Consider the following 26868-nt stretch of genomic DNA (forward strand, 5'->3'; position numbering starts at 1 on the left):
CCTCCTCTATGGGACAGGAAGGGCACCCACTCTCAAGCTTCTAGCTCCCCTGGCCATCACCTCTTGAGGCCTGCTAGCTTGCTTTCTCTTCAGAGACTGATAGAGTAATTGTCAACAAGTTATAAGTTACCATACAGTAATTCCAATACAAGCCCATTTTATTCTTAAAATAAAAGCACTACAGAGTAAACATATTAAAACAATAAAAGAACCTACATACGTGCCAATAAGCTTACGAGAGATCCCTTCAACATGGGCTCCAGCAGGTGAGTCCTTCAAACCCCTCACAAAGGGGTCACAAGTTCATAGCAACCTCACCACTGAACTAGCACCTAGCCCTATGAGCCATAGTAAATTAGGTCCTTCCAACTCTTCCCTAAGGATTAGGGTCTTCCGTGGACCAGTGGTCCTGTCCATTTGCTGGATCAGGAAGAATGTCCTAAGCTTGTTTAAAACCAGGCTATTTATCCAAAAATCCTTTCTCTCTGTGTTGGCCCCTAGAGAATCCAGTTTAAACTAATCTATGAGAGCCTCTCCAGGAAGATGGCTTCAAAGGGCTGGTAACCAGAGGAATATTAACATACCAAGTTACATACAATCTCTCCCAATAACACAAACAACTGCATTTTAATACGATGGTTCCCAAAGGCATTGATCTTAATTCAGTAATGATGATCTTAATTGCATAAGGTTTGTCCAGGATATTGCAGAGTAGTTTTATATCCTGTCACAGTATCATCTCCATTTTACAAATGGGGAACTGAGGCACAGAGAAATTAAGCCTAAGCTCTACATGGAAGCCTGTGGCAGATCACAGATCTGAACCCAGGTGTCCTAAGTCCTAAGCTGACACACTAATCACTGGACCATTTTTCCTCAGCACATCACATCACCAGAACGTACAAAACTCTGACATAAAAGTGTATGGTAACCTGAGTCTATTGCTTTTGAAGTATGTATTACAGCAGGGGTAGGCAACCTATGGCATGCAAGCTGATTTTCAGTGGCACTCACACTGCCCAGGTCGCTCTGCATTTTAATTTAATTTTAAATGAAGCTTCTTAAACATTTTAAAAACCTTATTTACTTTACATACAATAGTTTATCTGTTACAGACTTACATTTTAACGTTTTTAGAAGGTCTCTTGCTGTATTACTGGCATGCGAAACCTTAAATTAGAGTGAATAAGTGAAGACTTGGCACACTACTTCTGAAAGGTTGCTGACCCCTGTATTACACTTTGATTCAGCACTATAAAAAATTATCCTGTTCACCTACCTACATTTCCATTACAGAACAAAAGCAAATGCACACTGATAAGTGACAGATGAAGTCTTAAATTATGCCATCAAATCTCCGGCTGCAAGCTAATGCTGATTGATTGGATTCAGTCCCTAATCCTAAACCTACAAGATCCCAGCACCAGCTCCTTTCTCTATCTAATTACTACCTATCCAACATGTACATTACCTGTTTCAAAAGGTGTTTGTTATGCTTTGTGTTATGTTTGCAATTTAATTTTAAGTTGGTAGTTGGCTCTTAAATGAGGGTATATATCTAATATTTGGTCTTAAAACATTCATTATTAAGCCTCACAACAAACCTATAAGGTAATTGTTATCCCTGTTTTACAGATAAGTAAGATGAGGCACAAAGGAGTTATGGCCAACATTTTCAGAAATGGTCACTCAGTGCTTCCTTTGTGGGTGGGCAAACTGGAGACACCTTGTGCCCGATCATCAAATACGTTGAACATCAGCAGCTCCTATTGACTTCAGTAAGAGCTGGGGCGGGGGGGGGGGATTGCCTTTCTAAAAAGCAGGTCCAAGGCATTTCAAGTTGGGCACCCAAAATCTGTGGTTGCTTTTAAAAAATTTAGCCTAAGTGACTAGCCCAAAGTTGCACAGCAACTCAGCATAAGTTAGAAATAAACCTAGAAATTCTGAATCTCAGTTGCCTCTTATAATCATAAGACTTCAGCCCCACTCTTTCTATAAGGAAGAGAAGATTTGTTTGTTTGTTTTTTAAGTCATATGCAAGTGATATTCAAATCAATGCTGACAGTCTTGTTACTGCAACCAGCAAGACAAGAAGGAAACAAATCAAGCTCTGTATTGTACATGGGTTGTTTATATATGTGTATAATACCAAAATAGACATGTCTTTCTGTGCTGTTGAGAGGAAGTGAAAAGTTCACGTTGTACTGTATTACAAATGGAACAACATGTTTTTTCTTCCAATGAACACTTTATATAAAACAGCAAATACTGTAGGCTTCTTGAAAATAAAAATATGGAAATAGAAATTATTATTTTATCTACTCTAAATGCAGCTTATTCTTTATTGATTTAAACCCCCCAAGTCACCTTGTTTGTGGGGTATGGTTCTACAGGGCACTTGCCTTTGTGGAATTAATGCAGGTGGATTTAGGGGTGGCAGCTGTGGATATAATTAACTATTCCTCATTAATCAGACTAACTCATTTAGACTGATTTACCTCTGTCTCATACAAACTTGGAGTTCTCTCACATTTATCATTGAAAAAAATGACCATCATACATACTGAATCAGGAAACTGGTCAAGAAACTAATCCCCATATCACAGTGATCACTCTGTGCTATTTTACATCTTGTGTGAACTGCGGAACACAGCATTATGAAGGGGTGGGGAAAAGGCTATGAAGTGCAATAAAAAGTTTGCAGGGGGAGAAAAAAACCTCAAATGTCCTTGTTCAGGATGTTCTTGGGGTTTCCTGTGGGTGCTACAAGAACATTTTGTACTGACTCAAGCTAAATATTTCTGTACTTCTTTCACCTAGGTCCTAATGCCTAGTTACCAAAACTAAATGATTAACCCCAGATCCATAGCCACACACCAAAAGAAGAATGAAAAAATGCAGGGTCTGAGAAGTTCTTATATAAATTCAAGACAATATTCTAACAAATATTCTCAGTCAAAGCTCAAACCAAGCTGATATGTGCCAGTGTGGAATGTCTGCACTTTTCTCTGTCTTGCTGCCCCACTTCATCTGCAAATACACTGAAACTAATACGATTCCTGAAATGCTGGCAGTAGACCACTATGCTGATTTACAGCATATAATCACAGTATTTTCCTGGTTGCTGGCCCCCGTGAAGAGAAGAGACAGCTTATTTCAGACAGCCAACCATATTACTCCTTCAGCTCAAGTGGCACGGGCTTGTGCTTGTATTGCTGAGGGTACCAGCTTTAGTCTCTGCTGACAACCCTGCATGAATATACCTCATGATTTAATACTGCAGCAGTCTAGAAATAGGAAATGTTATAAATGTTGCCTTGCCCTTAATACTTGGAGAAGGAAAGTCTGTCTGTATGATAAAAACAACCAGATCTGGGAGGGACCTGATTATAGTATGGTCATTCCCCCAACACAGTAAAAGTACAGTTCTGTTGTGTAAAGGAGATGGGCCCTAAGCATACCCATGAAGTGTGCTAATGCCTTAGATAGTCCTCTACGCTAATGAGCAGAACCATCCTAATCCTCCAACATGACTGGATTTGTAGTGTAGATGAGGATTTAGAACATTCAGTATGGAAGGAGTAAGACCAGGGTGAGGAAGAGAAGCAACAAAGAACAGGAGATGGGTGGAAAGGAGGTGAAATAGAGGATTGTGGTAGAGGGGGGGAAATACACAATAAGAAAGGGAAGAGTACAACTGAACCTATGGGGAGAGAGGAAAGCACAAAAATTAGAGCAGGAACAATGCCAACACAGAAGGAAGGGGGAAGGCAAGACAATACAGATAAGCCTGCTTCTCAGCGAGGCAGATACTTTCCAGATGGATTTCATCTCTAATAAAAGGGGAACAAACCCACCCAAATGAATCTGGGGACAAAAAGTCATAGATGAATAGACAAATAAGTGCTTTAATTCATGGGTGGCCTGCCCAGGAGATCTCCTGACCGAGTTCTGCGCTTTCATCCAGCAAACCCATATTCTTGCTCCTAAAACAGGGAAGGTGGGGGGAGAACTCCAAAGACACACTGGGGTGAAGAAGAAGTTGTGCTATACACTGAGTGACTTCAGGCTATTCCTTTTAGCCTGATCAAAGAGTAGCATTAGTGGTCTCCAAAGGGAGACCTTTTCATTTGTTTGGAAGGATGGTTGCTACAATCCAGGGCCTTAGCAATGGGAATTGGTTTGAAAAGGGCAGGAGAAGATGTGTTCCTTAGGACTCTAAGCAAGAACAAGGAGGACATTCCAGGGAAGTAAGCAACTGGCCTTATCTAGTACCCTACTAATGAAGGGCATTATACACTTCATCTCAGTCACTGAAACAGAACCAGGGAGGAGACAGAGAAAGGTGCTGGACTACAGGTTAGACAACTTTCAATGAAATCCCTGTTAACTGATAAGAGTCATGCCACTATCGACAGAGGGATCTATACAGATTGCACAATTCTGCAAATACTAACTTAAGCAATGTGCAAGGGGAATATAGCGTGAGAGATGTCCATATCTCTGATTATTTTTACGTCAGACCAATATTACAAGGCTCTTTTTTTGCAATAGCTTAAGACTTCCACTATTAACTGTAGACAGTTACCTCATGATGACAGAAAAGCTATATGAACCACAACCTGTCACCAGGGGAGAAGTGGAGAAAAGTCAGTGCAGCAAGTATCACCTCTGTTCACACTTTCAACAACATACTTTTAACCCCTTTCCTAAGTCACATAGATCTTACTGCACTGAACATTTGTAACACGTAACTTGCCAATTGCTGACATTCCAGAAGACAGCTGTCTTCACCTTCAAGATTTGACCTTTGTGGTCAAAAGTTTCCACTCTGAAATTTTTTTTCCCCATAATCACAAACGATTGCTATATTTCTCTTTGCTGTTTCAGCATCAACAGAGTAAAAGATTCAGGCACAGAAATTATGCATGTAGGAAAATAACTGAGTCTTGTTGCTTTATTTCACTCACTTTGCCGACACTAGTTTATACTCCAAACACAGGAGGGTCAAACAAACAAAAGAGACCAGCTCCAATAAGCATAGTAAAAGGCATATTCTTGCTCCTCTGATGGGAGCATGGAAGCCAGCGCTGCAGCCTCTGAACAAAGTTTGGGGTATAGATAGATAGCAGTGGCAGCAGCAGCTCTTTAAACGGCCTCTCAGCTGCAGTCCCATCAAGGGCTGAACCTCCTGGCTGCTTAAAGGCCCAATTATGTTTCTATTTAAGTCAGTGGGAGTTTTCTCTGTTGACTTCAATGGGAGCAGAATCAAGCCCCTCACTTGTTCGTTACTTGCAGCAGCTCTGGAAGGCAGAGGATTCCTCTGTGAGGAAGAACTTCTGCTGCACACACTGCCTGCTGGCTGAGATAACAGCAGGGTCTCATAGACTTTAAGGCCATAAAGGACCGTTGTGATCATCTAGTCTGTCCAGCACATCTCAGGCCCCACAACCTCACCCACCTACACCAGTAAAAGATCCATAACCTCTGGCTGAGTTACTTAAGTCCTCAAATCTTGATTGAAAGACTTCAAGTTACAGAGAATCCACCATTTACACTAATTCAAATGAGCACATGACCTGTGCTCCATGCTGCAGAGGAAGGTGAATCTGCCAATCTGACCCATGGGGGAAATTCCTTCCTAACCCCAAATATGGCAATCAGTTAGATCAGCAGTTCCCAAACTGTGGGTTGCAACCTCAAAAGGGGTTGTACCATCAGCAGATGGTTTGCAGCAACCCCTAATGCATAGAGGATGTCATTTTATTCCACACACCATGGCCTCACATGTATGATGTGCACAAGGTCCCGATGCATGGAAGACACCAAATGTCATTCTGCACACAGCATGACTTCACACACAATATACTTACGAGCTCACACTGTGTGAAGGATGATGCCATTTTGTAGAACACAATGGCATCCTCCATGAGGCATTACCTCAAATGTATGGTGTCTGCGAGGTCACGCTGTGCAGAGGAAGCCATTTTGCTCTTCAAAATGGTGACCTCCATGTTGTCTGGGGTCCTGGCAGGAAACTCTCTATTAAAGTGGGGTTGTGCCAGCAAAAAGTTTGGGAACCCCTGAGTTAAACCCTAAGTATGTCAGTGAGACTCATCGGCCAAACACCTGGGAAAGGATTCACTGTAGTAACTCACAGCCCTCCCCATCTAGTGTCCCATGTCGGCTGCTGGAGGTATTTGCTACTAGCAGTCACAGATGGGCCACATACCAATCTCATCATACCACCCTTCCATACATTTATCAGGCTCAAGTCTTGAAACTAGGTTTTTTGCCTCCCACTGCTCCCCTTGAAAGACTGTTCCAGAACTTCACTCATCTGATGGTTAGAAACCTTAATGCTCATCAGCTATAAACTGCTCTGGTGAGTCCCAAACTTCCCCACCACTCAAGCATTGTGTGTGTTAGTCTCCAGGATCCTGCTTTACATAGGGCCAGAGTAAGATCATTTAGATCTCTCTTGACCTCCCCCCCTCACCCTCCAAATAAGCAACTGAAATACTTCAGGATCAGGGGCAGATGGGACTAATAACCGTCTGTGCATTTCTGAACACAGAGAAGCTACAAATAGAGAGGCTTGTGAAGTCTTGGTTCTCAAAACATGACCGGGTCATGCACAAGGGCTTTATGTGGTCAGCCACTCTGTGAATAATTATCCTCTTTTTTAATTAAACCACTACAAGAAGGATCAGGGAACCTTCCCCAGCCTATTTTTTAAAACATAAAATCCAGTTCAAACTGTGAGTTTGGAATTAATTCTTCAGCTGTCTGAGGAAGGACAGCACTATCAATAAAACAAACTAGCATTCAATGTATTTGCTGGAATTTTTTATACCTTGTCCCTTAAAATACATTTGACCAAATCCTTAAAATACAGTTGACCAAATCCTTCTCTGTTACACCCAGGCAGCAATTCTGGTTTACACGCAGCTGTTTGGGTGTAACAAATAATGGAAGAATCTGGCCCAAGAAGGTTTTTTAAAGGAGAGAAGCCTGACATTCCACACACAGAGGTTGGGGCACACACCAAGACCAAATGCAAGAATTCGAGGAGCCCCATCATAAAAATGTACGGCTTAAGGGGACCTCCAGAGGTCAACTAGTCCAGTCCTCTGCGCTGAGGCAGGACCAAGTACAGCTAGACCATCCCTGGCAGACATTTGTTTCATCTGTTCTTAAAAATCTCTGAGGGGAATTCAACAAGCTCCCTTGGAAGTCTATTCCGGTGCTTAACTATCCTTATATTAGATTTTTCCCCCTAATATCTAATCTAAATCTCCCTTGCTGCATCTTAAGCCCATTACTTCTTATCCTGCCTTCAGTGGTCATGGAGAACAACTGATCATCATCTTCTTTATAACAGCCATTAACATATTTGAAGACTGTTATCAGGTCCCCCTGCCCCCCAGTCTTCTTTTGTCAAGACTAAACATGAACAGTATTTTTTTAAACCTTTCCTCATAGGTCATTTGTTGTTCTCTGGACTCTCTCCATTTTGTCCATATCTTTCTTAAAGTGTGGCATCTAGAACTTATGCAGTGCTCCAGCAGAGGCCTCACCGGTGCTTAGTAAAGTGGACAGTTACCTCCTGTGTTTTATATATAACACTCCTGTTACTACATCCCAGAATGATATTAGCCTTTTTTTGCAACTGCATCACATTGTTGAGTCATTCAGTTTGTGATCCACTCTAAACCCACATCCTTTTCAGCACTACTACTGTCTAGCCAGTCATTCCACATTTTGTAGATGGGGATTTCATTGTTTCCTTCCTGACTGAAGTATTGTGCTCTTGTTTTTATTTAATTTCATCTTTTTGATTTCAGACCAATTGTCCAATTTGTCAAGATCATTCTAAATTCTGGCTTCCCAAATGCTTGCCATGCTTCTCCACTTGTGTCATCTGCAAATTTTGTAAGACGACTCTCCACCCCATTATCCAAGTCATTATTGAAAATAGTGACTAGTATTGGACCCAGGACTGGCCCCTGTGGGACCCCACTAGATACATCCCCCAGTTTGTCAGCAAACCATTAATAACTACTCTCTGAGTAAGGTCCTTCAACTGGTGTTGCACTCACCTCATAGCAATTTCATCCAGACCATCTTTCCCTACTTTATTTGTGAGAATGTGATGTGACTGTGTCAAAAGCCTACTAAAATCAAGATACATTATGTCTACTGTTCCCCCACCACCACCCACTAGGCCAGTAACCCTGTCAAAAGAGGAAATTAGGTTGGTTTGGCATGATTTATTCTTGACAAATCCATGTTTCCTATTACTTACCCACCCTATTAGCCTCTTGGTTCTCACACACTGATTGCTTAATACTGTAATCTGTTCCAGTATCTTGCCAGGTATCCAAGTTAGGCTGACTGGTCTATAATTTCCCAGGTCCTGTTTGTTCTCCTTTTTAAAGAAAGGTACTATGTTTGCCCTTCTCTAGTCCTCTGGGACCTCACATGTCCTCCATGAATTCTCAAAGATAACTACTAAAGGTTTCAAGATTACTTCAGCACCCTAGGGATCATTTCATTAGGCCCTCCTGACTTCACTATATCCAATATATCTAAATATTCTTTAACCTGTTCTTTCCCTATTTTGGTTTGCAATCCTTCCCCTTTGTTGTTAATTGTGCTAAGTATCTGGTCACCATTAATCTTTTCAGTGAAGACTGAAGCAAAATAGGTATTAAACATCTCAGCATTCTCACTGTTGTAAGTTATTAAGCTCTTCTTTCCCACTAAGTAGAGGGACTGCACTTTCCTTCATCTTTTTGCTCCTAATGTGTTACAGAACCTCTTATTTCCTTTTATGTCCCTTGGTAGGTACAACTCCTTTTGTATCTCAGCCTTTTTTGCATTAGCCTTTGTCCCTACAAGCCTGTGCTATTATTTTGTTCTCCTCCTTAGCAACTGGTCCAAGTTTCTACTTTTTTCCAGAATTACTTTTAGATTTTCAGGTCATTAAAGAGCTCCTGACTGAGCAATTACCATGGGGGAAGGGTATAATAGGCCAGGGAAGTCCTCGCCTTCCCTGATGCTGCTATCGATCCGCCACCGGACACCTGGACCACGGTGCCCCAGCCCTTCCCTGAGACCCCGACTGCCTCCTCCACTCCACACCCCAACATTCCCACTGCTTGCTGTGTCCCTCCTCGGGCAATGGGGCCAGTGCACGGGGGGGGGTGGCACCTTCAGGGCAGGAAGAGCTGGCGCTAGGGGGCTGGCAGCCCAGCCCAACAGGCACTAGGGGACCAGGGGGAGCTGGCAGCTTGGCCTGACTCTGGTGAGGGACTATTGGGGTGGGGAGGCTGGCAACTTGGACCAGCCCGGCGCTGGGGGAAGCCGGCGTCCTGGCCCAACTCTGGCTGGGAAGAAAGCGGCTCGGCCTGGCGCTCGGAGGGGGGGCATTGGTTCAGGGGGGTCCAGCAACAGTAGCTTGGCCCGATGTGGCTGGGGCCAACGGGCTTGCCTCCCCAAAGCCGGAGTTCACCCATCATCATTACAATTCTTCTATTCGAAAACTTTTATCACTGATGTTGTTGTCCTCTGGACTCTCTCCACTTTGTCCATAGCTTTCATCTGTTCTACTGTTCTTCCTATCTTTTCTTCATATCTATATAGTTTGATGTTGTGCCTTTAATACTGTCTCTTTGAGAAACAGCCAGCCCTCCTGAACTCTTCTATTAGATTTTCTTCCCATGGGACCTTACCTAGCAGTTCTCCGAGTTTATTCTGCTGCTCTCATTCCTTCCTTTCCCCAGACTCATGACATCTATCATTTCATGGATACTTTTACCCAAATTGCCTTCCATCTTCAGATTCGCAACCAATACCTCTGTTGGTCAAAATCAAATCCATCAACAATTTCTCACTACAAATCAACAGTTACACAGAGCTGCACAATCTACTGTGAGTGGCACTGCATGTTGGTACCAGAAGTGGGTGAAGCTTAAGAGCATAAAACAGCCATACTGGGTCAGACCAACAGTCCATCTAGTCCAGTAAGCTGTCTTCAGGCAGTGGCCAATGCTGTCGCCTTTTCCTAGCATCTGACAAACAGAGGCTAGGGACACTTCAGAGCATTGTTTTGCATCCCTGCCCATCCTGGCTAATAGCCATTGATAGACCTATCCTCCATCAACCTAGCTAATTCTTTTTTGAACCCTGTTATAGTCTTGGCCTTCACAACATCCTCTGGCAAAGAGTTCCACAGGTTGACTGTGCATTGTGTGAAGAAATACTTCCTTTTGTGTGTTTTAAACCTCCTGCCTATTAATTTCATTTGATGACCCCTAGTTCTTGTGTTGTGAGAGGAGGTAAATAACATTTCCTAATTTACTTTCTCCACACCAGTCATAATTTTATAGACCTCTATCATATCCCCTCTTAGCTGTCTCTTTTCCAAACTGAAAAGTCCCAGTCTTATTAATCTCTCCTCATACAGAAGCTGTTCTGTACCCCTAATCATTATTCTTGCCCTTTTCTGTACCTTTTCCAATTCCAATATATCTTTTTTGACATGGGGTGACTAGATCTGTACACAGTATTCAAGATGTGGGTATATCATGGATTTTTATCAAGGGTTCTCAAACTGGGGGTCGTTACTCCTCACGGGGTCGTGAGGTTATTACGTGGGAGGTCACGAGCCATCAGCCTCCACCCCCAGCATTTATAACAGTGTTAAATATAAAAAATGTATTTTTAATTGGGGAGGGAGCACACTCAGAGGTTTACTTTGTGAAAAGGGTCACCAATGCAAAAGTTTGAGAACCACTGATTTATATGGAGGCAATATGATATATTTTGTCTGATTATCTATCCCTTTCTTAAGGATTCACAACATTCTGTTAGCTTTTTTGACTGCCTCTGCACATTTTTTCAGAGATCTATCCACAGTGACTCCAACATCTCTTTCTTGAGTGGTAACAGCTAATTTAGACCCCATCATTTTATATATAGTAATAGCAAAGGCCTCGAAGTGGGGTCTGTTCTGCCTGGTGTCCTATAAACACACAGGAAAAAAAAGCTATCCTGCTTTGCTGAATTTACAACCTGAGGTCCCAATCCTGCAAATGTTTAAGCACAAGTAACTTTACGCATATGAGTAGTTCCACTGACTTATGCTGTGCATGGAAGCAGGGGCGGCTCCAGGCCCCAGCTCCTGTGGACCTCCCGCAGGCGTGCCTGCGGAGGTTCCGCTAGTCCCGCAGTCCGCTGGTCCTGCGGCTTTGGTGGACCTTTGGTGCCTGCGGGAGGTCCACCGGAGCCGCCTGCCGCCCTCTCGGCGACCAGCAGAGCGCCCCCTGTGGCATGCCGCCCTGCTTGGGGTGGCAAAATGTCTAGAGCCGCCCCTGCATGGAAGTACAGTATTGGGGTAGTGTGACTGCACAAGCCTCGACATGGCCAAGAATACACTATTTTACTGCATTCCAGACTGCTTCCTGGCTCAGGGAGAGTGTTTGACACCTCACTGAAGAGCATTAAAAGCCATAACAAAGCAATCTAGGGCCACTGACTCTCTCCCATGTACTGGCCTACCACCATGGAACAATAGTTTCTCTATACAGGGGCCCACAAGAAGGGGCAAGAACAACCCGTGGGGCGGGAGTAGATAGCACCATGAGGCTCTATTTAAATGTAAAGTCACTGTGGTTAAGAAATTTCTTTGCTAAGCCTATATTCCTTGCTTTTCTTCTATGTTGTCCTTGAAGGGGTCAAACTAGAAACTCAAATCACTGCCGAGGTCGGGGTGGGCAAACTTTTTGGCCCGAGGGACACATCAGGGTTGCACAACTGTATGGAGGGTGGGTAGGGAAGGCTGTGCCTCCCCAAATAGCCTGGCCTCTGTCCCATATCTGCCCCCTCCCACTTCCTGCCTCTGACTGCCCCCCTCAGAACTCCCAACCCATCCAACCCCCCATGCTCCTTGTTCCCTGACCACCCTCTCCCAGGATCCCTGCCCTCTATCCAATCCCCCTGCTCCCTGTCCCCTGACTGCCTTCCTGACCCCTATCCACATCCCCACCCCTTGACAGGACCCCCGGGACTCCCACTCCCAACCCTCCCTGTTCCCCATCCCCTGACCGCCCCCCCAGAACCTCCGCCACATCCAACCACCACCCCCCGACTGCCCCCCAGAATCCCCTGCTCCCTTACCCAGCCCCCCTGCTCCCCACCCCCTTACCAGTAGCAGGAGCTCGCAGCCACAACACCCAGCCAGAACAAGCTGCGCTCCCCATGCTGCCCAGCGGGAGCAGCAGGCCAGAGCACAGCCCACACAGTGGCATGGCTGCGGGGGAAGGGGAACAGTAGCAGAGGGGCCAGGGACTAGGCTTCCCGACCGGGACCTCAGGGGCTGGGCAGGACAGTCCCTTGGGCCAGATGTGGCCTGTGGGCCGTAGTTTGCCCATGTCTGGCCGAAGTGGAGCTCTAAGGGCGCATGTATAAACAACTAAGGAGCTTGGTAGGTCTCAGACACTGATTTCGAGGGTGATGGCACTCCAAGTCCCGAAGTCATCAGACATGGGGTCTGAGGCTAGGAGTGTGCCCTATGGGCCTAGAAAAAACAACTAGATACTATTCCGACCCAGCTGAAATGGAAGCGGGGGCGGACACAGGACACCAAGCAATGTGGACTGGTGACTGTACAGTGGGGTACTGAATCAATCTGGAACAATACTTGTCTGCTGCATGACATACTGTGCCATATGTGTCAGCCATGTCATCGACAAGAATAGCTATCCTATCTTTCACATTACTAACCAACACCCTTCTGTCCACTTCGCTTTCTTTCCTTGTGAATCAGAGCAAATTCAACATTCAGTCTATCTGTGATTGAAGTAACTCTTTTTGCTCCACCTGCAAAACTTGTGGGTGGCATTCTGGAGAATGTCTCCTTATTTTTTTCCACTCTGACTTCTGATTTGTCACATCTTTTCTGAAAGATGGCACATCCACCAGCATAGTGATCCCAACTATGCTGCCCGAGACCAAACCTAGTGCAGGGTTGAAAATAAAATGCAGCCAGATACCAAAACTACATCTGCTTAGCCACAATAACCAGAAAAGCTTAGCTCTCACAAAGAAACAAACACAGCAAAGAAATGCTCTTACCCTTCTCTATCCAAATAACTTTGGGGATTTTGCTGGCTGGCTTTGCGATATTAGTATTCATGGGGCCTGGCTGGGCAGGGTGTCTCCCTTCAGACTCACTGCTGGCAAACTGCCTCTGTGCCATCCTGCCGCTTGTTTTTATTTCCCTATGAATCCCCTTAATTTGGGGGTGGGGGTGGTATTTTGAAAATTTTTCCTCAGTGCCAGTTCAAGGCTTGAAATCTGAAAGCACGTTAAAAATGTATATGGCAATGAGGTCCATAGAAGTACAAACACACCCAACAGTAACAGACCTGGGTGACTGCAACAGGGATACGTCAAAGGAAGGACAGGAAGCTCAACACTCTCTTGGGCACCTCTGCACTTCCAATCCCCCCCCACCACCACTCTTTTAGTCCTTCTTTTTCTCTTATTTTTGTATTATTTTTAAAATTACACTTGTCTCTTGCTTCAAACTCCCTTGTTGATCAATTTCAACCTCTGTACACCATCCCCTCTTCTTTATGTAGGTTGTACATTGCTCCACACAAGTCTTGACTTGCTACAAGTCTTCAAAGCACCTAGTATACCATCAGTGCATTATATAAATACAATGATAACCATCTCTCCTTTCCCCTGCTGTCTGACTCCCCTTTATTCACTTCATTTTTCAACATATGTTTGCATGTTCCTGTGTCTGGCTCTCCCTTCCTTGCTGCTTCTCTTATTTACCCACCCACCCCAACCTGTGCTAGCCCTCTCCAACAGTCTGTTTCCCCTGGGCCATCCACATTTCTTATCATGTTCAGGGCTCTCCTCCCTCCAGCTCCTCCTCAACCCCACCTAGCCCTGGTAGTTGGGCTTGCTTTCTTCCTTTCCCCATCATGGCAGCTGGGCTCCTTTTTCCCCAGCCTCCCCTCCTCTGTGTACTGGCTTGGTGATACTCAACAGGATCCTACCATTCAAAGCTATTCACAGTTTGAGCTGCACCTTTCTGCTCTTTTCCTAATCTGCTGCATGCACAGCCTAAGGCTGTTCCTTGGGGTTCTTGTGCTCCCGCCTGCAGGCACCATATGGCTGCAGGTAGGGGACAGGTCTTTGCATTCACTTGCAGGATACATCTTAGGGTGTTTCCCGTCTCTGAATTATGTGATACGCCCTGTTGGCCTTGCAGCCCTGCACGAGCTATGTACTCCCTAACGATTGAAGCTTGGGCTCTGTTTGTGCTCCTTTCCCCAGACACATACACTCCCTAGGCAGGCTGTATCCTGGACTCCACCCCTTCCATTCACAGGCAGCTTTGAAGTGACTACAGCAACTGACTGCAGGGAAAGAGGCCCTAGGAACGTATTTTATGTATTTCTGTATGTCTTAATGCAACTTAACAGCTGGGAAACAATCGGCAGCAGGTGACCAGCCAACTCTCCAGAAACCCCAGCAAGTGCTGCCCGGCCTACGAAGGTTGGCATGGGAGTATTCACTAACTAGCTCTCCTCTAGCGCAAATCTGTTGCGCTCACGGTTCCCCCCTTTGTACAGAGTGAAACCGAAGCACAGCTGCTCCCTGGGCTCCTCCTACCTGGCCACTCCGAGGCCCTAGCTACCCGGCAGGGCATGCTGCATTCCCAGCTCCCCGCGACTGCCCTAGCTACCCAGCAGGGTATGCTGCATTCCCAGCACCACCCGGTTCCAAAGTTACACCCGGGGCCTGGTGCCCCCCAGCTATTCTCTAACTCCTGTCGCTGTCCGGGGAGCGCCCTTGCCTGGCCCTATGGCCGTACGCACTTCGTCGGAAGGTGCTCGCCCTGCACCGCCCACTCCGACAGCAGCTGATCTCCCCGAGGTGCTTGTTACTGTCTTCGCCTCCTGTCCGCCTGATGAACCGCCGGCAACCCCCTGCCCCTGCTACTCAGCAGGCTTGCAAAATCGCTGAGCTCAGCATGTCTGCTGTAGGGGCCTGTGCGTACGGCCCGTCCCCTATGCAAATCCCTTCCCTGCCTCCCAAGGAATACGCCTTGGATAGCGCGTTTCTGCTCAAGAGTGCGCTTAACCCTTTGCAGGGACAAAGCGCCTGCCTTGTGCTGCACGCAACGCTTCTCAGTGCGGGGACTTTTAAAGCCCAGTTCTGCCTCAGAGTCCACTAGCTCGTATAACAACATAAAATAAGCTAAAGAGACAAACGGACGCAAACAAGAATCCCATCCTCACTGTGGAAATGAGCACCAAACTGGGACGGACACTAATCAGCTCAGTTCACCTTTGCCCGTAAAAGAAAATACCCATCAATAACCCATTCATTATTACTGGCTTTAGATGCAGTGTGAGGTATGAAAACCACTATCAACTACATAAATTAGGTGCAACGGTTAAATCCATATCAAATGGGTGCATGAGTTTAAGCCCTTAAACTATCTGCTATAAGCTTTTCATACTTTAATTTCACTCTTCTCCAGGCGTCCTTGAAAACAGCCCTTCATTTGCAAAGAATCCCCACGACCACCACACACACACGCACTCCTCCTCTCCCCCTCCCTTTCTGGGTACAGATCGATGTAAACTCGAGAATAATCTTTGGGATGGGATAGGTTAGGGGAGGGACCTACAGAAACTAGACCCAGCAGGCAGCAGCCGGTCCAAAAAGTCTGTGCAAACAACTCAGTGTATTTTGGGGTAGGTTAGGGCTCTTTTTAAACTGAGTATTTTTATGATTTTATCCAGTTCCAGTATTGTGAAAAACAGCACGGGCATCACAAAAGATTCATGTTATTAATAGTGAAAAGCAAATCGAAAAATACAGCTTTGTGTTTATTTTTCTTTCACATAATTGGTTCTATATCTAGTGCTCCAAATTCGGATCGCTTACAGAAATAGTCGCAAGAGTTTAACCAGTGCGATCTAAATTAGGAAAATAAAACAAGTGAAACAAAGTATATTGATTATATCCACAGAGAGGCTGCGGTTATGTAGTAACTTGTAAGTACTATTATTTTATTTAAGAAATGGAAAAGTGCACTAGTTTAAAAATGTTTCTCGTAACTTCATTTCTATATAAGTATTTGACACAGTCATGTCTTTCAATAAGTGGGCTCTGTTTAAAATGTTCAATCCTACAGGTGAGGAATCAAAACTGTACAGGGCCAAATTCTGCTCTCAGTTACAATGATTGCATCTGTATCCTGAGAAGAGCTTTTGGCTCCTAGATCTCACTTTCACTGCATCACACCCAACAGGAACTTTACTAAAGCAATTTAATTTGCACAGTACTTTGAAGATGGAAAGGACTATGTAAATGTTAAGTATTATTGACATTAGATGTGGTCTTTTAAGGAGCTTTGCATCATCAAAGTCTTATTTAAATCAATGGGATCTGAGGGCATTCAGCAAAACTAAAGGATTGAAGCCAATGTGAGCAAAAAAACTTCACAGCAAATTACATCCCTAAACGCTTCTTCTCTATGCAAGGCATTATCATTAAAAAGAAAATACACCCAATACAACTTCAGGGTTTTTTAACCCAATGTTTCCCTGATATTTTTCTTAGAAACTTCCTTTCCTTAATTGCTTCTAATTATTCTTGGTTACAATTAAATCAATAGCTCATGTAAAGCTCTAATACTACTCTTCCCTCTTTGGAGTTTTGACTCTTCAGATAGAGTACTCATAGACCGTTAGCGCATCTCCCTTTTGTCATTAGCTAACCATGAGTTGTTTTAACAAATGGGGAAACAGATGCAGAAATTTATCCAGTGTGCTGACAGTCACCCAGAAAGTCATTGGCGCAGCGCCAGGAGTAACACTGAGGTCTCTTGACTCTCCGTTCCCTGCCCTATCCAATGGGCTATTCGGGCTCTCAATTCACTATCTACATAATTTTGTAATACTTTTGGCTTCCATATATATGAGCTGATCTTCCAGAACTAGTAGATCTGTATTGTGTTTCAGATCCTGTCCACATTCCTGCCCCCCAAAATGTCTCACTGTTTCTATCCCTAGTTCATCTTCATAAGTAACTGCCATGTCACTTAAATATGCTCTTAGCAGAATTAAATTGCATGCCGGCTAACACACCAGCAGCTATCCTACATTGATATTCCAATCATTGCTTTCACCTGTGCAGATGAATCAGTGGTAGCAATGGTGGAAAATTTTAGGCAAAACTCTTCTAGCAATTACACCCTCGTCTGGGTGCCCTCAATGTATTCCACTAACAACTAGCATCAAATTTCATTGCATGTTGCATATATTATCATCAGCAGTAAGGAACTTGCACTGGCATCTATAACACTGAACTGGTGCCAGACTGACTGCAGACAAAATGGCCTGTTTCTAATAGATGGAATTGAGATCAGTGGCAGTGAACTAATTGTTCTTCAAATTGAGATCAAATGAGCTATGAAGTTCCCCAAATAATCTGCAGCAAGCAAAAATTGCTTCAGGAAATACTGGCAAAATAACAGTTTGAGCTTAATCCATATTCCTAAACCATTGATTTTGGAGGTCTTAGTCTAGTCTCTGCTGCATCCTGCACGTATACTCCACTCTGCTTATTGTGGCACTATTATCAGTTTCTGCTCAGGCAGGGCAGTACCCAAGATAGATTAAGAATTTGTTCAATGACAAACCTGTAATCAGTATCACAGTAAAACAAACATATTAGAGATCTTCATTTTGCCATTTCTCCCAGATACTTAACACTTACCAGGTTCTAATCTTTAAAAGTTCACAGTAATAGTGATCTACACATATATAACATGCTTTTCAGGGACATCTCAAAAGGGTTTTATAAATATTAAATAATCTTCACATGACCGGTTTAGAGATAGGGAAACATCACCACCCCCATTTTACAGATTAGTTAATTGAAGCAAAAAGATTAATTTGATCTCTTCAAGAATCACACGGTGAGGCCTTGTCCACACTTGAAAGGTTTTGGGGTACACCAGCAGAGCAATGCTGGCAACATCCACTGCCCCATCCCCCATGGAGACATAGTTTCTACCAGCTAATGATTGCTTTTGCCAGTATAGCTTAAAGCACTTCCCTGAATTATGGACAGGTCCTCATAATCCCTTGCTCTAAACTCTAGACAACATTTCCTCTTGGTGCAGTAAAGTGCCAAACATTTAAAAAACTACTTTTTTTTAATATATAAAACTTAATTTGGATTTTGGACAATCATCTTTTATGATCAAGTCATTTTTCAAAAATGCAGTACACTATAACCATCACAGTTAATACTCTCACCATCCACTACAACTATGATCCTGTGCCCTGAGCCCCATATTTGATATGTAATCCTGAGTAGTACAAAAGAAAGAGAGAATGATTCATTCTTTTGTACTACTCAGGATCAGGGCCCTACTGCACTAGATGCTGGTGCAAGTGAATATTTGTGTCAAAGATTTTTGGAAGTCACTGAAATAATGATTAGGCACAAGAGTTGCAGGCCCAGGATACTTTTCCCCCATGTTTGTGCAATGAGTGAACTGATTTTACTCAGTCTTAAAGTAATAATAAATATTAAAATCATCTCTGGATTGGGACAAAGCATGTAAAATTTTAGCCAAAATGGTGATTTTTTTAGAGTTGTGGGAAGAATTGGAAATACCAGGTGACTCATACGGAATTCTCAATGTGGCGGCTACTAAACAAATGCTCTTATTATACATTCCACATTCATGTTTTGTGTTAACCCAAATGTTGCCAGGAAGCCTGATTAATTATACAATTATCAGTGAATTAACATGGTTTAAGTCTGAAAATGTGAGTGCTAAATATATTCTGCTTGCAATCTCTGCACCTCCAGTGACCAATTTTGGACTAGTTTAGGTCATTTTCACAAGAGGGAGCTGTTACATTCACAGGCAGTGACAGAGAGTGAGAACAGCATGTTAACATACTGTAAAATGGCTGGTACCTTGTTTTATGGTATCCAATAAAGATACTGAAAAATGTCTACAGAAGAGGTATTCTTAAACATTTTTATATCATGGATTACATCTGAATTGAAAGATGGACCCACTTCTCTCCTCTTTGCTATCTGATGAACCACCTCCCATCCCATTCATAATCTTATTATGTCCTTGTAGCAAATGACAGCAATTGATTCCATTGAAAAATAATATTAGGAAAGTATTTAATGGAAGCAGTTGTCGTAGTTAGTTGCTGCAGGAATATTATGTGGTTACAAATGGGAGGGGAAGTAAATCAGAGTGAATGAGAGGACGGTGTCTGTATTTAACACTGTGTTGGTTGTCTTGCAATTTTCACATGCTTTAATACGCAGAAATAATAATTTATTAATTTATCAATAATTATATTCTTCCCCGCAATTCCAAGATTTGTTCTGCAATGCTGTTTCCATTTATCTGAGAACCAGAGTTCAGTTCATAATCCCTGCCCTCTTTCATAGTTAACATCTTCAGCAATGCTAAGTGTTTTATAGCTATAGTTAAGGGGTGGGCAAACTTTTTGGGCTGAGGGCCACATCTGGGTATGGTAATTGTATGGTGGGTCATGAATGCTCACAAAATTGGGGGTTGAGGTGTGGGAGGCGGTGAGGACTCCGGCTGGGGTGGGCCCAGAAATTAGTTCAGGGTGCGGAAAGCGGATCCAGGCTTGTGGTTGAGGTGCGGGGGCGGGGGAGGGTTGGGTCTGGGGATGCGGGCTCTGGGCTGGGGCTGAGGATGTGGGTTGGGGGTGCAGAAGATGCTCTGGGCAGAGATTGAGGGGTTTGTAGGGTGGGAGGGGGATCAGGGCTGGGTAAGGGGATTGGGGTGTGAGAGTTCAGGATCTGGGCACTGCCTGCCTCAAGCAGCTCCCATGTTCCCCCTCTGGCTCCTACATGGAGGTGCGGCCAGGCAGCTCTGCCTTGTCCACAGGTGCCACCACTGCAGTTCCCATTGGCCATAATTCCTGGTCAATGGGAGCTACGGGGATGGCGGTTGGGGTGGGGGCAGCATGCAGAGCCCCCTGGTTACCCCTATGCATAGGAGCTGGAGAGGGGGACATGCCGCTGCTTCTGGGAGCTATGGCATACAGGGGGTGGGGCAAGACTGCAACCTCGCTCCCTGGTGGGAGCTCAAGGGCCAGATTAAAATGGCTGAGGGCCAGATGCAGCCCCCAGGCCGTAGTTTGCCCACCCATGCTATAGTCCATAGCTAATCAGACAGAAAATAGCAGGGGCTATAACTCAAATGTCATAACCAGGACTATCACTACTATATAGATTTATAGACAAATATAGACTGAACAGGCAGTTACCTAAGCCAGAAAAAAAGTGGTAAGGGCAGCAAAATGCATATATATCTAAGTAAAATCAGTATTCATGAAAGGTGCTCTATCAAGAATCATCACAAGTACTCAAGACTGAAGTCCTCAGTTTACCCAAACCATTGATCTGTAATTCCCATTCAGTCCTTTGACTGTTGGGCCTGACAAGTATGCCCATGGTTATAGTGCATTTTGACCTCAAGGAACTGCACAGTGATCACCAACTCAATTAACTGAGGCTACCAGACAACTATCCAGGAGAGATGACTTTCAGCCTCTAGCAGCCTGCGATAGATTTGGTGAGCTATGTGGAGAGGCAGCAAGATGTTTAATAACTGTCTATTGTGAATGAGAGCAGGTCAAGACCAACAGTTATCTCCAGTTAGTGTCTCATCTCATAGCAACAAGCTATGGACCTATGGAAAAAGGTATTTTGCTAACTGACTTGAAATGAAGGTTCCTGTGATAAGTACACTGCACAAACCCCTCTATGCTAGCAACACCGATTCTGTACGCCACAATACAGACACTTCCTAAGCAATGGAAAAGTTTCTTCCTTCGCTGTAGGTAATCCACCTCCTCAAGCAGCAGCAGCTAGGTTAATGGAAGAAACCTAAGCCTTAGGTCAGCATAGCTAGTGCACTCATGGGAGCGTGCCACTCAAAATGTCACATGTAGACCAGGCCTATAATGGGGAGACCTTGTGTGTAACTGTTTCTGTTTACATAGGGAAATTATTTTACTGTTTTTCAATGTTGTTTTTCCTTGGTTTGTGGCTTTTTATTACTATTAAATAGGTGGTTTGTTTCTCAATTTAGGTGGAAATGTTTGTTTCTCCATTTTCTTTCAGCTCCCCTACCTCCTCCTTATTTTCTAGTTTTCAGAAATATTTTAAACAATCTGTGTATTGAATGTGCTAGCATGGACTCATCTTTGTGGAGCTGAGATGTAAGGCAGCAGACAGGAGTGTGGCTCGTAGTCCAGAAAAGGTAGTTATCTAACTACATAAAACACTAGTACCTCAATCCAAGATGTAAAGTTAATAACTAATGGTATAATTAAAGAGCTCACAGGTTGCACTACACTTAGGTTTTAATCTATGAAACTGAAGAAAACATGTTTTTTTTTGCGGACTAGACTGCGTCAAGCTTTAAGCCTTCTTTTTAAAGGTTATACGGTTGATTGTTCCTTTTGTAGACTTGCTAGTTTCTCTCTGATGAAACGATCTGCTTTATTGCAGTCGCTGGGGATTTTTTCTCTCCAACTCGTTGCTCATGATGCAATTTTCACAGTCATTGACACAAAGCAGCCACAAAGTTCCAGACGGACGCTAGGACCCTGCGGATGGGCTGCAGCTAGCGTCGGCTTGTTTATCTAGAAGTTAGCTTTATACGTGCAGAATTCACCGTGCCCCTGAATTCCTATAAGCAGAATTGCAACAAACAAATTAACTTATCGACTCGAATGATCAGTAGCATGATCAGGCGTTCAACCCCTTCCACCACCGCCATCCCCCGAAAAAATCGGTTGACGTAAAGGAGGTGCAATAAACTAGTTTCTCAATAGGCTTTAAGGACTAAAAGTTAGGAAAACCATGCACTCATGTCCTGACCTTGATTGTGCCCGAAATAATCCAAGGCTGGAATGTGTTAGCTCAATGTACAGTTGGAAAGGCACACTTCATAGTGTGTTAGGATGGGAAAAAATCTTTAGGATTTATTAGGAAATAAACAACTTCTACTTCGCCTCTCTATAAGATTACATCAAACACAGTTGATGAAATTTACTGTAGCATCTTTCGTGTTGAGATGATTAACGGAGTTTTATATATATCAATCCGAATTCATCGCCTTATTTAAAACGAACCCCAATATCGAAACACCTACCAGCAAGGAGATTTTTATTCTTAGTTTGGAGTGAGTTGAACTGATTTTATCTGAAGCAATCACTTTGCTACAGCATCTAACGACCGATATTCGAAGCTTTCTTTCGTGTTACAAATGGCTAACTCTGAACACAGATCCCTTTTCTCCTAAACTGCCTGAAGAGCGTCCATCTGAACAGGTCTTCCTTTGGGAAAATTATCCAGCAAGACAAGCAGCGTGAAAGTGGAGAATGGGGCGCATGGGGGAGGGACGGGGACACAAGATTAATAAAAGTTGGCTAAAATAAGTAACAGTTATTTTTCCTATCATCACCTTCATCCTTTCAACCGCTGCGAGCAAAAGACACCCACTTGTGCTGGGTCGGAGAGTGAAGCTAGGGCTCAGATCCCCCAGTACAATACAATGTTACTTTGTGTAGCCCAGTCTACAGCAGCTAGTTTACAGGCACAAACGAGAAGCTTGTGCTTTCCGCAGTGAACGAGCAGTTCGGGTGCAGAGGCTCGCTCCGTGCCATCCCCCAGCCCAACCGAGCCCTGAGACTCCGCAATACCCCCCCACCCCGCTCCCCATCATGTTCCTTCGCATCCCCAAGGCCTCTCCGCCCGCGACTCCAGCCACAATGGGGGGCGGGGCCCAGGCTGCTGTAACCGGGCAGGAGAACGTTGCGAACGTGCGCCCGCCTGCCATTGGCCGAGCCCGGCACACACTCCGGCTCGCGACTGGTGGCTGCAGCACTGGGGGCCGGGTCGGGGTTTCAGGCTGGGCAGGGAGCGGGCGGCCGCTCCGGAGCTGTCTATTTAAAGGGCTCAACAGGCCGAGAAGGGGGAGCTCAGTAGGTACGTGGGGAATTGCATAGCACTACTCCGGTCCCTACCAGCAGCCTCCAATCGGCCCCGGGAGCGGCATTTCGACTACCTCTTCCACCGCCTCCAGCTGCGCCCAGCCCGGACCCCGCGGCCCGGTAAGTATCGCGCTGGGGTTGGCTTTCCTGTCGCTGCCTGTCCGGGGCACAGCGCTCCGCTCCCGTTCGTTCTCGCCGCGGGTTGTTTCGCTAGATGATCAATGGTGTAAACGCCCCGAGATCTGGGTCTGTTGCATTCGAGATCTTTCTGCATGACCGTGACCTAACAGAGCTAGAGCCGTGCGTTCCTGACCCGACCCCCGCCCCCCCGCCGCCCCTTTTCTGTGCTGGCCTTAGATTGCAGGACCTGTATTTTGTGCTGATCTCCCTGTCCCCACTTCCGCTCCGCAGGGTGACCAGCAGCAGCGATGCCAGGCGTGTGGGACAGCTTCTCTTCCGCGCTGCCTCCCATTCCAGAGCAGAGAGAGAACCAGCCCTCACCCATCTTCTCCAGGGGAAAGAGCTGGCAGCAAGAAGTGCCCGATCGTTGTGTCAGAGCGGAGAGCTCCGACTGTGAATCCCTGGACAGCAGCTTGAGCTGTGAAGGAGGTAAGCACTGTCGATTTTAGGACTGAAACATCATGGTCTTTGGTGTTAAACTATAACGAACAATTTCGGATGGCATTACCCAAATTTAAGGCTACACACTTCCTAAAAAATAAAATGCTTTTTTCTAAATGGTGTCCAGTAAATATACCTTAAAACACAATTAAAGTAGCAAAATGAATGTACACCAGAGCTGTAATTCATTAAAAGCTAAAATATTCAATGGGAGAGTTTTAAGCTTAATAAAAATATTGTGCCATAAAACCCTAGCAACCCTTCTCCCCCTATCCCACAATACTGTTCTTTATCACCTAGGACTTTACATTATTCTTTCACAGAAAAGCTGCTTCAGTTCACAAACTGATCAGTTTGCTTTCCCTTAATGTTTGGTCCTTTGTAGCAACTTTTACTAGGGAGTTTGTGAAACAAAAACCAGTTTAATAAACTGGCCAATACTGACCTGCCTTCTTTGATTATCATTCACAGATGCAGAGTACCTGGATGAAGTTTCTCTGCCAGACTTTGACTTGTTAAATGACCCAGAAGATGAACTCCTATGTAATAATCTCATGAAACTAATCCAAGTCAGTCTGAACGAAGCCAACATCAATTCCAGGCGTTGCTCCAGACTTGTGATGCCAAGCCAACTCATCACTCAAGTCAGCAAAGAGCTGCTTCACCTGGCTTATAGTGAGCCCTGTGGCCTGAGAGGTGCCCTCATTGACCTGTGTGTTGAACAAGGGAAGGGGTGTCACAGTGTGGGGCAGATTGCAGTGGATCCGAATCTTGTGCCTACTTTCCAGCTGACCCTTGTGCTAAGACTGGACTCCAGGCTCTGGCCTAAAATCCAGGGACTACTTAGCTCTGGGACTTCTTTCACTCCTGGGTTCAGTCAGTCGTTGAAGCTGAGCACTGGATTCAGAGTCATTAAAAAGAAGCTTTACAGCTCTGAGCAGTTGCTAATAGAGGAGTGTTGAAGGCGCCTCATAGAGGAATAACTGATCATTACTCTTTGAACTGGTGTAGAGCACCAGGAGAAACTGAATGACAACTTAAGTGCTTTGAAAAAGTGAACATAAGCTGGTTAAAATGTGGCAACTCTTTAGAGTCACCAAGGTTAGGTTAATTTGGAGCATGATTGTACAATTACAGAAGGAAATAGTGCAAACAGAGAGCGAGGGCAGGGAGGAAGCTTGCTGAAAAATAAAAGTGCACCCTGCTTCCCTCACTCTCAGGGTGGGCATGGATAGCAAGTGAGTGCTAGCTGTAACTTTTCAGTGATTGTAGGACAATTTTATTGTACTCACTTCTTCAATTAGTCTTGTGACAGGGCTGATGCCAGATGCAGCAGCAGGGCTGCTTTGGGGGTAGACAGTCTCCCTATTCCTGGCTGCTTTTTTTAAATAACAAAATACATTGTAATCAATGTGGTGGGGGGTTTTTGTGGGGGGAGGGTGGTACATGTGTATGAGTGAATGGTGGTTAAACTTATGTCTAATGGGACCAAGTATATGTATTTGGATCAAGATGATGCTCCACTACTGACATTAGGGCAGCTATATATAGACTCCAAGTGAATGTAGAAGCAGGAGTAGTTGGGCTGTAATCACTTCATATATTTGATGCTTGAAGAAAATGCTGCTGGGAGCTGCCTACAGCACTCCAATACTGCATCCCTAAGGGAGGTGTGATGTGATGCTAGGATGAGGGCAGGAACCCTCACAAACAACCTATATGATATGCCATGTAGTGCTTCCGTTGATTACAGTTTACATTAATACACTTGATGTTCAAGTGCAAGCCTTTCTATGCAATTGTATTGTTTTTGGGTGTTTTTTACTTTTTCTAATAAAACCTTTCTAATTGACAGCTTGTCTCTCTCTTTAGTTTCTCCTGTTTAACATAATTTGAGCAATATCACTTGAAAGGTAGTGGACACTTACTCTAAACCTATGAAGTTAGGGAATCTTGTATAAACCATGGTGAGGGCCAAGTCCTGCTTCATGCACACCATAGTACCATAATCCATTACTAGCAAATGCTGATTTTCAGCAATGCTTCTGAGCAAGGGTGGCAGAAGCTGCTTCTTAACATAGCTCAGACACTGTATACCTGGCATTTTTGGGAGACCTTTTGTCTTTTCCTTCTGCGTGCCAGGCTTCTTTGAACTGTGTGGTCTCAGAACTATGTGCCTCAAGTTCCACAACTATTTGAAATAGTAAAGTACAGTATTAACAAGGATGTACAATCATGTCAATTAATTTCTAATTGCAAGACATTTAAAATTGATGAGGTAAATCACTCAAGTGAGCAAGCACAACAGCAGCTAGTCCTGGAGCACCTAAATGAGCTCTTCCTGTAGAAGATTGGTGTCTGCCACTTTAGCAAAGAGCATATCAGTATTAATGCTCCTCGGGCAGTGGCATTAGAACATGATGCCCTGATTTCCAGCTTATCACTAGCAGGGGTAAAAAGCTATTACGAAATTCTGCTTCTGCCTGATGCAATATACCCACTCCCCTTCTCTTGGCAGTTCTTAGCCATCCTAAGTATTTCATTTTGGAAATATCCTTCACTCATAAAGCTACAGTTTTAAGGATGACTTGGGTGGTTTTTTTTGTTTTACATGTACCTGTTTGTATGGCACTTCAGACACCCCCACAGATTAATTTGGCTCCTGGTATGTCTGAACTCATTGACATTAATAGAGTTATACCAGGGATGAATTTGTCCCAAGATCACTTCTCCAGGGAGCTTACTCTATATTAAAAGATAACACTACCAATCCTGAGAAAGAGGGAGGGAACACATTTCTTGAAACAGAAGAAGTGAGTTAAAGAAAGCTAGTAGTTTGTTTAGTTTCATATATATATGGTTACATTTATGTTCTTTTTTTGTCCCTGAGGATTACTTCAGCTCCTAAAGAGATTATGAAGGGTATCCTCAGTCTATTGGGGAGCACCACAGCTGACTAATGTCCTGTGTTTCTAACAAAATATTCTAGTTGAAGTCGATGGTGTTAGTTAGTGAGGCAACTGAGCAATAGCACACAAGATTGTATTTGTTTTTTTGTCAACCAGCCCACATTTCACATCGTGCTAGTGTCTGTGTGCTGTAGCATAGGATAGAAGTTTCAATCTTGATT

General features: G+C 44.3%; 1 protein-coding gene across 3 annotated transcripts; it reads left to right on the forward strand.

The window, feature by feature from the left end:
- Positions 1–23072: 23072 nt before the first annotated feature.
- On the forward strand, positions 23073–25588 carry DDIT4 (DNA damage inducible transcript 4). 3 transcript variants are annotated; one of them, XM_032783323.2, is made up of 3 exons: positions 23073–23237; positions 23482–23726; positions 24210–25588. In XM_032783323.2, the coding sequence occupies exons 2-3, from the start codon at positions 23546–23548 to the stop codon at positions 24698–24700; spliced, it is 672 nt and encodes a 223-aa protein (XP_032639214.1). In that variant the 5' UTR covers positions 23073–23237; positions 23482–23545; the 3' UTR covers positions 24701–25588. The 3 variants fall into 3 exon arrangements, with proteins under 3 accessions (XP_032639214.1, XP_032639216.1, XP_074928723.1); XM_032783325.2 differs by having other exon boundaries at positions 23529–23726; XM_075072622.1 differs by lacking the exon at positions 23073–23237 and having other exon boundaries at positions 23435–23726.
- The last annotated feature ends 1280 nt before the right edge of the window (positions 25589–26868 follow it).

This window comes from Chelonoidis abingdonii, chromosome 15, assembly GCF_003597395.2.
Source record: "Chelonoidis abingdonii isolate Lonesome George chromosome 15, CheloAbing_2.0, whole genome shotgun sequence".
Lineage (NCBI taxonomy): Eukaryota > Metazoa > Chordata > Testudines > Testudinidae > Chelonoidis > Chelonoidis abingdonii.